At 50.7% G+C, this 14,877-nt stretch overlaps 1 protein-coding gene across 8 annotated transcripts in view; it reads left to right on the top strand.

The window, feature by feature from the left end:
• TLCD4 (TLC domain containing 4) overlaps positions 1–14,877 on the top strand; it is a 66,422-nt gene that overhangs the window by 40,722 nt on the left and 10,823 nt on the right. For 7 of the 8 annotated variants that reach the window (XM_066353325.1, XM_066353323.1, XM_066353320.1 and 4 more), the window contains exons 2-4: positions 6,902–7,066; positions 10,825–10,914; positions 12,618–12,676. In XM_066353325.1, the coding sequence (XP_066209422.1) occupies positions 6,912–7,066; positions 10,825–10,914; positions 12,618–12,676 (304 nt within the window). In that variant the 5' untranslated portion in view covers positions 6,902–6,911. Of the gene's footprint in view, positions 1–5,847; positions 5,892–6,901; positions 7,067–10,824; positions 10,915–12,617; positions 12,677–14,877 lie in introns of those variants that run through there. The other variant, XM_066353324.1, reaches the window with a different exon arrangement.

Below are 14,877 nucleotides of genomic sequence, written 5' to 3'. Positions count from 1 at the left end.
TCGTAAGAGTTTGGACAAGTCGAACCTGTCACCGCGAGAAACGTCCAGACCTGTCGGGATTTTTAAGAGATTATTTGAGCTGAACCGACAACACTTGCCAGGAAGCAGAACCTCGATGGACTGAGAAAATGCTCCAGGGAACGGCTGTTTGGCCCCGTATTCTGTACACCCCAGTCCACGCGGAGGTTTAAGGGGTCCCGTGTAGCCCCTTGGCGGTGGATTGGGGCGGTGGAGGGAGCAAAGCAGGGGCTGGGTAACAAGTGACAGATGGATACTTCTTTTCCATTGCTGGGTGGAGGATGGTTACCATGTAACCGCGAACACGATAGTAACAATGAGGGGCTTTCCTGTGGTGGCGGCTCTGGGAGCTGGTTGCGCTTGGATGTTCCAAAGGTGTGCTGTCAGGGACTGTTGTTGTCTTAGGTCAGTGGTTCTCAAACTCTTTGAAGTTGGGGCGCATTTAAAATCCTACAGATAATCGTAGGCGCACTCTATACAAATTTCTGAGAAATATGTTATAACAATTAAGTCAAATATTAAAGAAAAATAATATAAAGTCCAAGCGTGCTTTTATATATAGTAATTAGACGAAATAAATACGACAAGATTAAATTTATTCTGACGTTAAAAAACATTTTTATGTTACATTTTTTGAGTTATGCTTTTTAGAATTCGTAAAAAAGAGGAGTTAAAAAGTAAAAAAAAAAAAAGACAAAAAAGTTATCTTTTTATATATATATTTATAGATACATTCTTAGTAAGATTTAGTAAATTCAGCAGGTCCCAGCATGAATGTGTTAAGTTTCTCCATTCTTGTGTTTATGAGAAACATGAGCCTGATGTGTCCCAGTGATTTCTTCAATGTTTGGGCATCTATTTGAAGGCAAACTCTCATTTCCTCAATAATACATTGAAGAATTCCTCTCTTTTTAATCTTAATTGTGTTGAGTGCAGAAAACCCCCACCATACACATCATCTTAACTTGACACCAAACAAAGGATAGAAGAAACTTGCCTCCAGTCTTTCTAGGGAACATGGGGGGTAGTGTAAACAATCCAGCACCACAGCTTAACAGCCTTTTGCAACCTAATCAGGCAAGTGAAGTGGGGGGTTGGGCAGACTGTCAGCTTACAGCTAATTCCCCACACCTCTGTCCCCCAAAAATCTAAACTCCAAAAACGCTGTTGGTTTTTTGGTCCCCAACAGGCACATATTTCTCTGGAATACCATAGGGTGCACCTGGAAATCTAGGGTGCACCAGTGCGCCCTGGCACACACTTTGAGACCCACTGTCTTAGGTGCATAAAGGACAAGAGACAGGCTCAGTGAAGGTGAAGGCTGACCTTTGTCGGGGAAATATGCCGCCCTGGGATGTGACTACCTGCCATGAATGCTTTAGGTTAGGAAGTCTTAATTCCCCAGCACCCCGTGTGGTTACTTGAGGTCTCTGAGTTTGTAAGGACACCATGCAGGATTCCCCTGAGCTTGTCAGGGTTACCATGTGACCCCTTTTTCGTCCACAAACTATAGTTCACATTGCTGTGATCTGGGTGTTTGTGCCCCCACCCCCCACCTCAAATCTTGTGTGTTGAATTCCTAACCCCCAGAGGTGGTGACATTAGTTGGTGAGGCCTTTGGGAGGTGACTGGATCATGAGGTGGATCTCTTGTGAGTGGGGTTAGTGCCTCTTGTAATAGGGACCCCACAGAGCGCCCCAGCCCTCTGCCATGTGGTGACCTGGGCAGTAGATTTCCTATGCTCCTCTGCCACCCAGGCTGTGGTGTTTTGTTACAGCAGCACAAACGGCCTGAGACACACACTCGGGACTCGTTCGTTTATAACATCAGTACTCTTCGCTTTAGGACGCTGGAGGTGAGAGTATTTTTGAGTCAGTTTGTGTTTCTGCTGCTGACATGTTTCTTAAAGATTTTATTTGAGCCAACTTGACCCTGGGAGTAGCAGCTTTGCACTTTCTTTCATGCATTTAAAATGTGGGCGGGCAGTAAGGGAGCTTCCCTGAGGGCCCAAGAGGGCGGGTGGGGCCTGGCTTACAGGAGAGGCCAGTTATGTGCTCTGTGCAGGCCGGTTACACTCACTGCAAAGGTCTGCTCACCTAGGTGCCCCAGAACAGTGGCAGGGCTGGCTTAGGGCAAAGGTAAACCTTTTACTAGAGAAGGTCCGGTCTGGGGTGTGTCTGCCCACCACGACCAGACCACCCTCTGAGGTCATTCTCTGTGGAACCCCTTCTTGTCCACAGCGCTGTAATGCTAGGATTGTCCACTTAGAAAGTTCTTTTTTTTCGACACGTTGATGATACTGGTCAGACCTGGGACCTGTCATGGATCAGACACCAGCCAAGTGGAACGCACACTGAGGAACAGGAGTGTCTGCGTTGTCCTGTTTTACTGACTAGACGGGTACTGAGCGCGTGCTGGAGGGCAGGCCCTCTGTTAGGTCTGGGGACACCCTGGGGACAGCAGTGTTCACGTCCCCCACCCTCGTGGGGCTCACACTCCACAGGGGGAAGGAGACGTCTGAACTGACCCTGTGAGCAGATGGGGGGTTGACCTGTTGTCTGTTGTGGGAGCTCAGGTAAGGCCTCCCAGGAAGCGAGGGTTGACTACCGGCTGAAGGGGCGTGAGGGGCTCTCAGGAGTGGAGGGGCTGGCATGGAAGAGGAAGAGATGATTCCGCGTGGAGGGAGGGAACACGGCACCTCTAAGGAGCAGGGAGAGGCGTTAGCTGGAGTTCAGCAAGCAGGGACCAAGTACAGGGATCAGGTGTAGGGGTCAGGGGGCAGCGGTCAGGTGCAGGGGTCAGGTGTAGGGGTCAGGTGTAGGGGGTGGGGGCAGCAGTCAGGTGCAGGGGGCAGGGGGCAGGTGTAGGGGGCAGGAGCAGGTGTAGGGGGCGGGGGCAGGGGCAGGGGGCGGGGGCAGGGGCAGGGGGCAGGTGTAGGGGGCAGGAGCAGGTGTAGGGGGCGGGGGCAGGGGCAGGGGGCGGGGGCAGGGGTAGGGGGCAGGTGTAGGGGGCAGGAGCAGGTGTAGGGGGCGGGGGCAGGGGCAGGGGGCGGGGGCAGGTGTAGGGGGCAGGAGCAGGTGTAGGGGGCGGGGGCAGGGGCAGGGGGCAGGTGCAGGGACCGAGCACAGGGGTCAGGTGCAGGGGGCAGGTGTAGGGGGCAGGTACAGGGACTGAGTGCAGGGGGCAGGGGCAGGGGGCAGGTGCAGGGACCGAGTGCAGGGGTCAGGGGCAGGGGTCAGGGGCAGGGGGCATTCCAGGAATGTGGTTTCAGCCGCTGCAGTGCTGAGTGGGGCTGACAAGCTGGCATTGGCCGTCTGTGTCCGGAGCTCAGAGGAGAGATCTGGGACGTATTTCAGCTTGAGGTTGCTCTGGGTGTTGGGAGGTTGGAGTGTGGTACCAGTGAGGACAGGGAGAGGGTGGTATGCCCACCTCACCAGCCGATGGCGGGCAGGTGTCATTCAAAGCTTGTCACGCTCAGTACTAAGAAAACAGCTCAAAGTCAAGTCTGTGGAAACCATCTTGGGGGAAAAATGCAAACCTCACTGTGTCCAAAAAGCTCTGGAAGACTCTTTGGTGACCCAGCTCCTGATCGAGGAGGGCTAATTCTGTTGTGAAGGCCGTGCCCAGACACCCCCCTCTGTCCCCCACCTTCTGCAGCCCCCCCCCCCCCCGCATGGGGCAGTGTGTGAGTGACGTCTCCCGCGTTGCTGCCTCTGCTGGGTGTTCCTCTGCGTGATAACCACTAGACCCCCGAGGGCCGGGCTCTGAGTCCTGAGCGTTGTTTGGTTGTGTCGTTTGTTCTTGCCTGACCCCGTGGGTGGACGGGCAGTCGCTTCCTGCCAGAGCCCGGGAGTTCTGGGGAAATGTGTGAGACGCCCTGTCCCGGTCCTTGAGAGGCACACGCGGTGAACTGAGCACTGCTCACGTGGAGCAGAGCCGGAGCGCGACCTCACACACGTGTGCTGTCCCGCCTCCGGTGGGAGCCACATGTGGACGGGCGCAGCGTGACCTCACACACGTGTGCTGTCCCGCCTCCGGTGGGAGCCACATGTGGACGGGACGCAGTGTCTCCGTTTTCAGTCAGACACGTTTTGCAAGGGGACTCGACAGAGACGTGACCTGCAGACCCCGTGAGCGAGGGTGGGTCCGCTGAGGACACCAGCTCTCTGGTGGGACACACACTCAGTACAACGGGCTTTGAAAGGAATGATGAATTTCTTCATGGAGGGCTGTTTAAAACGGAACTGGTGGCCCTGGCCAGTTGGCTCAGCGGTAGAACGTCGGCCTGGTGTGCGGGGGACCCGGGTTCGATTCCCGGCCAGGGCACATAGAAGAAGCGCCCATTTGCTTCTCCACCCCCCCTTCCTCTCTGTCTCTCTCTTCCCCTCCTGCAGCCAAGGCTCCATTGGAGCAAAGATGGCCCGGGCGCTGGGGATGGCTCCTTGGCCTCTGCCCCAGGCGCTAGAGTGGCTCTGGTCGCGGCAGAGCGACGCCCCGGAGGGGCAGAGCGTCGCCCCTGGTGGGCAGAGCGTCGCCCCCTGGTGGGCGTGCTGGGTGGATCCCGGTCGGGCGCATGCGGGAGTCTGTCTGACTGTCTCTCCCTGTTTCCAGCTTCAGAAAAATACAACAACAACAACCAAAAAATTAAAACAGAACTGGTGCAGTTTTCAATTCATAAAATGCATAAGGTCGCATGATTGCTACTGTGTTTTATAGCACAACTTTTATCAACCGCTCATGAAATACATGCTTTATTGTGTATGCTGAATTTTAACCAAAGTGAGTGACTATCCAGTGCCCGGCCACGTCCAGGACCAGCGACACTCTGGGCCAGACCTTCCCCGGGTTTAAGGCTGTTCATGTTACTCATACTGAACTCATGTTCACGTTAATCGTACTGAAGGTTAGATGCTCCGCTCCCTTCTGGTCCCTGGTTTCATTGCTTATTTATCTACCCACGTGGCCTTTTTTGTATTATTTGGTTCATATTAAACCAAAAGCCCACACATGAAAACTTTAATGCCCAATAAACACATTTTAAAAAGAAAAAATAAGCTAAATGAGCAATAACGTTAATGGGGTCTCAGTGAGAAGAATTGTAACTCCCGTATTTTTGCCGAACGCACACCAGACAAAGGAGGGGAGACTTCATTACTGATACGTGAATTCTGTCAGGAGGCCTGCAGGGGCTGGTTCTCACGATGACGTCCTGGTTGGAAGGGGAAGGAGTGAGGGTCACCTCTGTCAGCGCAGGAACTGGGGAGATGCTGTGCTTGCAAACACTTCAGTGTCCTTTTCTGGTCTCAATGCTCCTAAGAGTTTTAGAAACCAAAAAGTTCAGCTCAAGGAGACAGGAAACATACTTTGAAAGTGTGTCTGTGCATAGCTATTCTTTTTACTAACTGTTCTTAAAACCTGAAGCGCTTTTATAAAAATATTCTTTGTTAGGCCGTGGCCGATTGGCTAAGTGGATAGAGCATCTGCCCGGCTTATGGATGTCCTGAGTTCAATTCCCGGTTAGGTCAGGGCACACAGGAGAAGCGCCCATCTGCTTCTCTCCCCCTTCTCTCCCTGTCTCCTCCTGCAGCCAGTGGCTTGATTGGTTGGAGTGTTGGCCCCAGGCACTAAGGATAGCACTGTTGGAGTGCATCAGCCTCAGGTGCTAAAGTTAGCTCAGGTGATTGGAGCATCAAGCATGGGTCCCAGATGGGGTCACCACGTGGATCCCGGGTCAGGGGACATGCGGGAGTCTCCATCTCCCCCCTTTCACTTAAAACAAACAAACAAAAAACTCCTTTTATTTTAGAGATGAAAAGCCATCGAGGATTTCTGGTCCAGGGATATGCGTGACTGCAGTTTTGTTTGTTTTTTTTGTAAGTTAAATACTAATATAAGCAGTAACAATGTTATGGTTGCTTTCCCAGAAGGTATCATTCTCCTTAAGATTTAAATTTTGTTTTAGGCCCTGGCTGGTTGGCTCAGCTGTTGAGCGTCAGCCTGGTGAGTGGAAGTCCCAGGTTCAATTCCTAGCCAGGGTACACAGGAGAAACACCCATCTGCTTCTCTACCCTTCCCCCTCTCCTTCCTCTCTATCTCTCTCTTCTCCTCCCACAGCCAAGGCTCCATTGGAGCAAAGTTGGCCCCAGGCTCTGAGGACGGCTCCATGGCCTCCACCTCAGGTGCTAGAATGGCTCCAGTAGCAGTGGAGCAACACCTCAGATGGGCAGAGCATTGCTTCCTGGTGGGCATGCTGGGTGGATCCCGGTCGGGCACATGCAGGAGTCTGTCTGTCTGCCTCCCACTTTCTCACTTCGGAAAAATAAAAAAAGATTTAAATTTTGTTTTAAATATTTGTCATATTGTAAAATCAGGCCTTAATATGTGATTATTTTTGTTTCGCTCTTGCAGATAATGTTAGTTCTATTATGATTTTTGGTTTGTTTTGGAGGAATTATCTAACCAGCTTTCATTTTATAAATGAGGAGATTAGGGAGTAGAGAAATCAGGTAATTTGCCCTACGTCTAAGATAAACTATTACTGAAGGAATACTTCAGGTATAGCACATGAAATTTCTTCTTAACGTTAAACCCTAAGACGTAGATAATTTTGAACATCACGATGTTAAATTTGTCTCCTCAAGTTCGTCATATCGAGGTCTTTAAGATAAGAGGTGTCCCCCTCTTTTATTTTAAATACAAATGTAAGCTACATGCCAAATCGCTGGTTCAGGCTTAAAATTCTTAGTGTCTTTGTGGTCTTGCATTTGTGTTATGTTAAAATAGGTGGTTAAAAACCCAGTCACATAATTTTAAAAAAACCCACCTTTAACTTAGCTTTACCGCGAGCACTGCGAGCCGGTCACAGCCCTTGCTCCCCTCACAGGCCGGGCACTATGGACACCAACGCCTCAGTGGTCATCGGCACGATCCTGGTCAGCTTCTGCACCTTCCAGCTTCTCTTCCACTTCGTGAGTCACTGGCTCTCAGCAAGAGTCTCTCCAGGTTTCAAAAGTCTCAGCTTCGAGAAGAAGATCGAATGGAACTCAAGGTAAAGCTTGTGAAAATGTAATGGATGTTTTTTAAAAGCTAGTTTTAGGAAAGGAAATTATTTTAAGTGAGAGGAGGGAAGATAGATACTCCCGCATGCGCCCCGCCCAGGATCTACCCAGTGAACCCTGTCTGGGGCCAATGCTCTGCCCATCTGGGGCCAGTGCTCACAACTGAGCTATGTTTAGCACCTGAGGCAAGTCTCCACAGAGCCATCTTCAGTGCTTGGGGCCAGTGTGCTTGAATCAATCGAGCCTTGGCTGCAGGAGAGGAAAGGAGAGAGAGAGAGAGAGAGAGAGAGAGAGAAAGAGAGAGAGAAGGGGGAGGGGTGGAGAAGCAGATGATCGCTTCTTCCGTGTGCCCTGACCAGGAATAGAACCCGGGACTTCCACACACAGGGCCGATGCACTACCACTGAGCCAACCGGTGAGGGTGAAATAAAATTATTTTAACTATTTCCAAAAAGTCTTTTATTTGGAATCTAAGAAAAATCTAAGCTCACGAAAAAGTTTCTCATTTGATCTTAGGAATAAAAGACGAGTAGATAGCTCTCATACAAGAAAATTTTTAGATGATCTTAAATTGAAAGATGGTGGGAAGAATGTATTCAGCTTCCCGGGGAAGTGTGGGGAGGTGAAGCCTGCAGCCAGCTGTGGAAGAGGACTGTTCTGCGTTCTTCTCTGAAACATTTATGATAAGCAGCACATGCTCTCTGGAAATGATAGCAGAGGCAAACATGAGCTGGGCGGCGAGGAGCCTATATATAGTATTGGCCGCTTAGCCCGAGCAGGGCAGCTGACCGCCCCACACGGAGAACAGGGTGTCTCTGTCTCAATGAACTTTCCATCACAATCCAGAGCCCTCCAGAATCCATTCTTTTTGTTATGTAATTCTAAAGTAAAAATTGCTTTTGTTGATTTTTTTTTAACAAGGATAGTGGAAAGAGAATAAGGCTTGTAAGACTATAGGACGTTGTGTTAGTTTTAATTAGTTGCAGTTTTCTTGTGTGTGCTATAGGGACACTTTCTGATACTGTTGTTTAGTTGAAGTTAATGCTAAGTATACAATGAATTCAGGCCCTGGCCCGGTATCTCGGTCGGTTACAGAGTCATCCGTCTATGCCAGTGTTGCGGTTTGATCTCCAGTCAGGGCACATACAAGAACCAACAGATTGCATAAATATGTGGAAAAATAAATTGACCCCCCCCCTCTCCTTTCTCTAAAATCAATTTTAAAAATGTAAATAAGTTATTTGCTTGCTCTTTAAAATGACTACTATATGCACATATTACAAAAAACAAATAAAAAAATGAATTCAGCAGGTCTCTAAAGTTGCCATGATTATCACCAAAAATACGTGAAGAGAGAATTCTCACGTTTTGGATGGGAAGCAGAGCATGTGTGGTCCGCCGGGTCCACCCAAAACGTGGGAATTCCTGCTCCATGTCGTTTTGAAGAACAAGAGCTATGACTTGTCTTGAAGAACAGCACAAAGATACTGTTCAAATGTGGGAAACAAAAGGTATTAGCCATTACTTTTCAAACCCTTCCTAACGTGAAGATAGACTAGGGTGAAGGAGAAAGAAGGGGCTGGGGGCGAACATTATTGGGGGGTAAACAGCGAACTGTTTCCATTTCCTTGTCACCACGGTTGGAGGAGCGAGAGGCGTTTGAATCAAGGAATAGGGAAGGGACAGAGAGACAGCAGCAGAGAGGAAACTGAGAACCGCTTCTCCTTACCTGTGCACCGAGTCACCGTCGGGGACACTGAGTTCCCACGGAAGGAGGAGTCTGGGACAATATGCGATTCATCACACTATTCAGATGGGTCCTCTCTCTCTCTCTCTCTCTCTCTCTCTCTCTCTCTCTCTCTCTCTCATATGTTCCTTGACTGTGTGTGTGTGGGGAGGGGCTACAGCAGAGAAAGTGACCCCTTGCTCAAGCCAGCAACCTTGGGTCCAAGCCGGTGAGCTTTGCTCAAACCAGATGAGCCGGCACTCAAGCCGGCGACCTCAGGATTTGAACCTGGGTCCTCCGCATCCCAGTCTGACTCTCTATCCACTGCACCACCACTACCTGGTCAGGTCTGAAAGAAAATTTTTAATATAAGGTTACTCAACACTAAAACAGGTTTCTGAGAGGTTATGTTTTGTTTTGATTCTTTTCCATAGAGTTTTCCAATGGTAACAGAAAGCTGGGTTTATGCTTACTTAGATGGAGTGTTTCATTTGACATCAAGAATCTTAACATGTTTGTCCTGCTGTGTTCCAATGGAATACAGGGGTGGTTGGCATGAAAATTCTGCCTTGTAAACCAGATAAATTGGGTTATTCACTTCAGAATGGCCCTCTGGTATTGTAGAGGGTTCTTTGTCACTGTCCTTAAGTTGGTGTGAATCTTTGAGCATTGAAAATATGATTGCATTGAATGCGGTGTGTTAAATTATCTCTTAGATCAAGTATATTGATTTTCAAATTAGAAGAGTATTTTCTAATATCAAGATTGATATTGGTTGATATATTATTTTCACTTTTAAATATTTGTAGAAAGAAATTTATTGCACATTTACTAAGGTAAAAACTTTCTATTCCTTGTGTTCTTTATTCTAATGAGGAGAAAAACATAATTTATTATTTATCAGCATATCATAGAGCTTGGAGATTGGTTGAGTCATTCCATTATTCGTGAGATATGCTCATAGGAACTGTTGTTTTTCATCTACACCTCGTTCCTCCCATCAGAGAAAACCTTGATCTTGTGAGCACTTTGCTTTCACTTGAGTGTTTCTTTGAAAAACGGGTTTTCTATGTCAGTTTACAGTCCTTAGTACACTGTTGAGAATATCGAGGGCCCTGGCCGGTTGGCTCAGTGGTAGAGTGTCGGCCTGGCGTGCGGGGGACCTGGGTTCGATTCCCGGCCAGGGCACATAGGAGAAGCGCCCATCTGCTTCTCCACCCCCCCCCTCCTTCCTCTCTGTCTCTCTCTTCCCCTCCCGCAGCCAAGGCTCCATTGGACCAAAGATGGCCTGGGCGGGGGATGGCTCCTTGGCCTCTGCCCCAGGCGCTAGAGTGGCTCTGGTCGCGGCAGAGCGACGCCCCAGAGGGGCAGAGCATCGCCCCCTGGTGGGCAGAGCGTCGCCCCTGGTGGGCGTGCCGGGTGGATCCCGGTCAGGCGCATGCAGGAGTCTGTCTGACTGTCTCTCCCCGTTTCCAGCTTCAGAAAAATACAAAAAAAAAAAAAAAAGAATATTGAGGGTCGCTTCCTCACAGACGTTACGAGAATCGAATGCGGTCATACATGTGAATGTGTATTTCACGCACCATTCGCATTCTGATTCAAGGGTCTGGCGTTGGTTGAGGCCAGTAGATATGGAGCTCATTTCTAGCCATTCGGTGCAAGGATGGAAGCCGGGACCCCACAGCAATGCCGGGGGTGGGGGGTGGGGGGCTCGCCAGTCACCACCTGTTTGCACAAGAGTGTCAACTGCGTCCCCAGATGTGCTGCTGCACAGAGCTTCTAACCAACAGGCGAGTCACCAGGTGTCCAGCGGGAGACTGTAGACCCCTCACGAATTCCCAGGTGAAGCGCAGCCCTGGGATTTCTAAATGACAGTCTCGTTTATTCTGCAAACTCTCAGAGAAGCTCATGCCTGCACTTAGGTGGCTCCAGACTCGACTGGCCCAGGATGTTAGACGTCTTCCAGAATTAGCGTTCCCTCGAGGAGTCTGAAGTCTTCCTGTGTGCTTCCTTCCACTCCAGGGTGGTGTCTACTCTCCATTCGCTGGTGGTGGGGGGCTTCAGCGTGTACAATTACTTCTACGACGAGCCGACCATCAGAGACCCGCTTTGGTAAGACATTTCTTTCCAATCTAGTGCGATCTGCATTTTTTATATCAGTTATCAATCGGGACATCTCTTAACTTTGCTTTGAAACAGAAAACAAATTGGTGGTGTGTGGTGTATTAAAATGCTTGTGTGCAGCCTTACGTCAGCAAGGTGCGTTAGAATGATGCATTTCAGACCTGAATGCAGATAATGAGTACCACCCGCCTTGGTATGGCCCCTGGTATCCAAAGCGGAATACGGTGGCGTGAACATTTGTACCGAGCTAATGCGTAAAACCCAGTTACCACAACCACTGTCCTGAGCAGCAGTGAGGCGTTATTGAGGCAGGACAGTCAGCTCTGAGACTCAGTCTTCCGATGTGTGTTTGAGCCGTCATTTGCTAACAAAGACAGGAAAATGAGAACTACAGATGTCCGCGTGGGAGGAAGGGAGTCCCACAGGAGTTGGGAGGCGCCAGCAGTGACTGTGCTCAGCAGGGGTCCGCGGTCATGCGTAAGGCGGCTCTTCTTCTGAAACATTTAAATGTCATGCCAGTGTCAGAAACCTCACAGACCGTGGCTCCTGGCGTTTGGTGAGAAGACGTCCGTGAGGCCCGGTGTGGGAGATCAGGTGTGTTTGGGGAAGGCCCGCGAAGGACCTGGCGATCGAGCCCGGCCTCTGGACCGTCTCTGTGTGACCCCTTGTTTTCCGCTCGTCCATATGAAGTCACGCCCATCAGAATTACACCACCCTTGATAAATTTTCATCGGGAAGGTATTTTTTCAAAGGGAACCCTTTCAGTGAAATTTCCATTCCGGACCAGGTTTTTATGTCATCGACCCAAACCATTTCTAGCTCCATTCCTCTCAAATTTTAATTTTACAAACACGATGGTCCACAGAGCCAGCTCTTTTGGGAAGTGGATTTTATAACAGAGATTTGATTTGTTGGTCCATCTTTGTCCTTATCAGACTCTTCCCCTGTTATAGTTTTTGGTATTTCTGCACTTTCCCCCACGCCCTGACTGCTCCCGGGCGTGGCTTTCCGGGCGTGTGTTTGCAGGTCGGGTGTGGGAAGAGGACGTGACTGAGGCGGGTCCTCCCCCGTGGGCGGGTTAGCTGTTCTCATTCCCACCCGTGCTCACGTAGCGGGTGGGTCATGGCGTCGCTCAGACGACGAGGGCTGGTCATCGTGTTTGTTCCTCAGAGTGAGAAGCATCCACAGGGAAACACGGAGGATCTTAATATGTGGAGGGGTCGAAACAGCAGGGTTAAACTGTCCTGCTCTGACTGGCCCTCATGTGTGATGACAGGCGGGTCCCTCCGTCCCCAGTAATTGTGATGATGATGACGACAGTGAGCTGTCTTGGGTCAGGGCCAGCTGGGTGATTTCTTGAGGTTGTTTTGAGTCTCTGATTCAGAATTAGGAATCAAAAAATTTTAAAAAAATGGGCGTCTGAATTCCATTTGAATCTTTTCTCAAATCACATAAGAGCACATTGTTTGAAAAGGTTTCTTTTGGTAAAACGATTTTCCTAGAACTCTTAGCGAATCAGGATAAGAAGTTACAGTGATTCATGCAGCTGGAAGTATCACAGCTCGGTGTGTGTGACAATTCACTGTTGAGAATCTGCGGAAAGCATTGTGATGACGTTTAAATCTCCATAGAAAAAGAAGCAGCTGTCGTCTATAACCCATCTAAAACGTTTCTTTCAAAAATGTTCACAGGGGTGACCCATCGCTCGTGAAGGTGAACATCGCCATAGCTTCCGGCTACCTCATTTCTGGTACGTGATTGGCTCCCCCCGCTTGCTTCTAAAGTAGCTCGTCAGTTCTGCAGGGAAGGCACGTGTGCCTCTGGTTTACTGACTTGGGAAGTGAACTTTAGGGCCCGCACAGGAGAGCAGAGCCTGCTGGCCGAACAGGACGCGCTTCCCTGTCGGCCCCACGGTCCCCGTGGACGACCCATGCTCTGGGGTGCGGCCGGGACCCTCCTCACTAGTGATGGTCCCCTTTGGGCCGAAAGAGCCGCTCAGGCAGAGGTACTGAGGAGCTCCTGCGGGCTGAGCCTCGGTGTCTCTCGGCGTGGCCCTGGAAGTGTGTGCCCATGGCCCTGGCATATTGTTCCGTGGGAGTTTGCAAAAGTAAGCTGTTTCAGACCACGGAACCTTCCCACTCCACCTCTTCCCATGTCGTACTTGCCCTCGTGTTGGGGGGGCAGCCTTTGATACAGTGAGACAGGTTGTGGGGCGTTAAGTCGAGCCTATGCCGTTTAAGCTGCTTTGTAGAAAGACAGGTTGGGCTGCCCCCATTAAACAGGAGAGAGATCACAGACCCGTGGTTTGAGCATTTACAGAGGGAGCCTGATTTTGTACTTTTCAAATTTAAAAAACAATGGAAAGAAAACCCAAGTAGGAACAATGGAACAGGAAGCAGGCATGGTGGCGTGAGTGGCGGATTCAGTGGCTTCTTGCCATCGAAGTGGCGATTCCTCGAGAGGAAGGCATAAACCTGCGGCGGATGCAGTGGCAAGGCTGTTGGGTGATCAGATGGCCCAATTAAAAGAAGAGTGAGCCAGGCTGGCCGGTTGGCTCAGTGGTAAAGCATTGGCCCGGCGTGTGGAAGTCCCAGGTTCGATTCCTGGCCAGGGCACACAGGAAAAGCACCCATCTTCTTCTCCACCCCTCCCCCTCTCCTTTCTCTCTCTCTCTCTCTCTTCCCCTCCCGCAGCCAAGGCTCCATTGGAGCAGCGTTTGCCCGGGTGCTGAGGATGGCTCTGTGGCCTCTGCCTCAGGCGCTAGAATGGCTCCAGTCACAACAGAGCAACTCCCCAGATGGGCAAAGCATCATCTTCTGGTGGGCATGCCGGGTGATCCCGGTCGGACGCATGTGGGAGTCTGTCTGCCTTCTCACTTCGGAAAAATAAGCAACCAAATAAATAAAGAGGAGTGAGTCATGTGAACCCAGTGAAAAATAATTATGCTCTTTTAGGACAAAAGTGCCGTCACCGGCGAAGATGACATCAGTGCCTATGCCCTGCGTGCTGTTCATGGGTGTTGTGCACTCAGAGGGCCAGCCTGCCCGGAGGTCTCAGAGGGAGTGGACTCTGAGGGTTTTCCCAGAGCAGGTCACACTCCGAAACACAAAATAAGAAGAGTCAGGAACCAAAACAAACTTTCCCAGACCAAACTGAATGAAAAGTGAGCTCTTTTTATTCTCCCTATAGAAAATATGGCAAGATCGTTGTCTTGGAAACTGGCGACCAAAGAGTGGGCAGGGGTGTCTGGAGAGGGCAGGCAGCGGCCCTCACGCTGTGTTTCTGCGTGGGCAGGGGTGTCTGGAGAGGGCAGGCAGCCGGTCCCTCACGCTGTGTTTCTGCGTGGGCGGGGGTGTCTGGAGAGGGCGGGCAGCGGGTCCCTCACGCTGTGTTTCTGTGTGGGCAGGGGTGTCTGGAGAGGGCAGGCAGCGGCCTGGCCCTCACGCTGTGTTTCTGTGTGGGCAGGGGTGTCTGGAGAGGGCAGGCAGCGGCCGGTCCCTCACCTGTGTTTCTTCTGCGTGGGCGGGGGTGTCTGGAGAGGGCAGGCAGCCGGTCCCTCACCTGTGTTTCTGCGTGGGCAGGGGTGTCTGGAGAGGGCAGGCAGCGGCCCTCACGCTGTGTTTCTGCGTTGGCGGGGGTGTCTGGAGAGGGCAGGCAGCCGGTCCCTCACGCTGTGTTTCTGCGTTGGCGGGGGTGTCTGGAGAGGGCAGGCAGCCGGTCCCTCACCTGTGTTTCTGCGTTGGCGGGGGTGTCTGGAGAGGGCAGGCAGCGGCCCTCACGCTGTGTTTCTGCGTTGGCGGTGTTGATGTCCTTCTTTAAAACGTGTCATGTGATGACTTCCTTTCTCTGCATCAGCATCCACGTCAGGTGGTGTTAGTGATCTTGAACTTGTAACAGAAGGAGGTCCCCGTAGGGTATAAGCTGCGACCCCGGAGGACCTGAGTCCGTCCC

The sequence above is a fragment of the Saccopteryx leptura genome, chromosome 11 (genome assembly GCF_036850995.1).
Source record: "Saccopteryx leptura isolate mSacLep1 chromosome 11, mSacLep1_pri_phased_curated, whole genome shotgun sequence".
In the NCBI taxonomy this organism is placed as follows: domain Eukaryota; kingdom Metazoa; phylum Chordata; class Mammalia; order Chiroptera; family Emballonuridae; genus Saccopteryx; species Saccopteryx leptura.
Note: the sequence above shows the minus strand (reverse complement) of the source record. Positions and strands in the feature narration are given on the sequence as shown.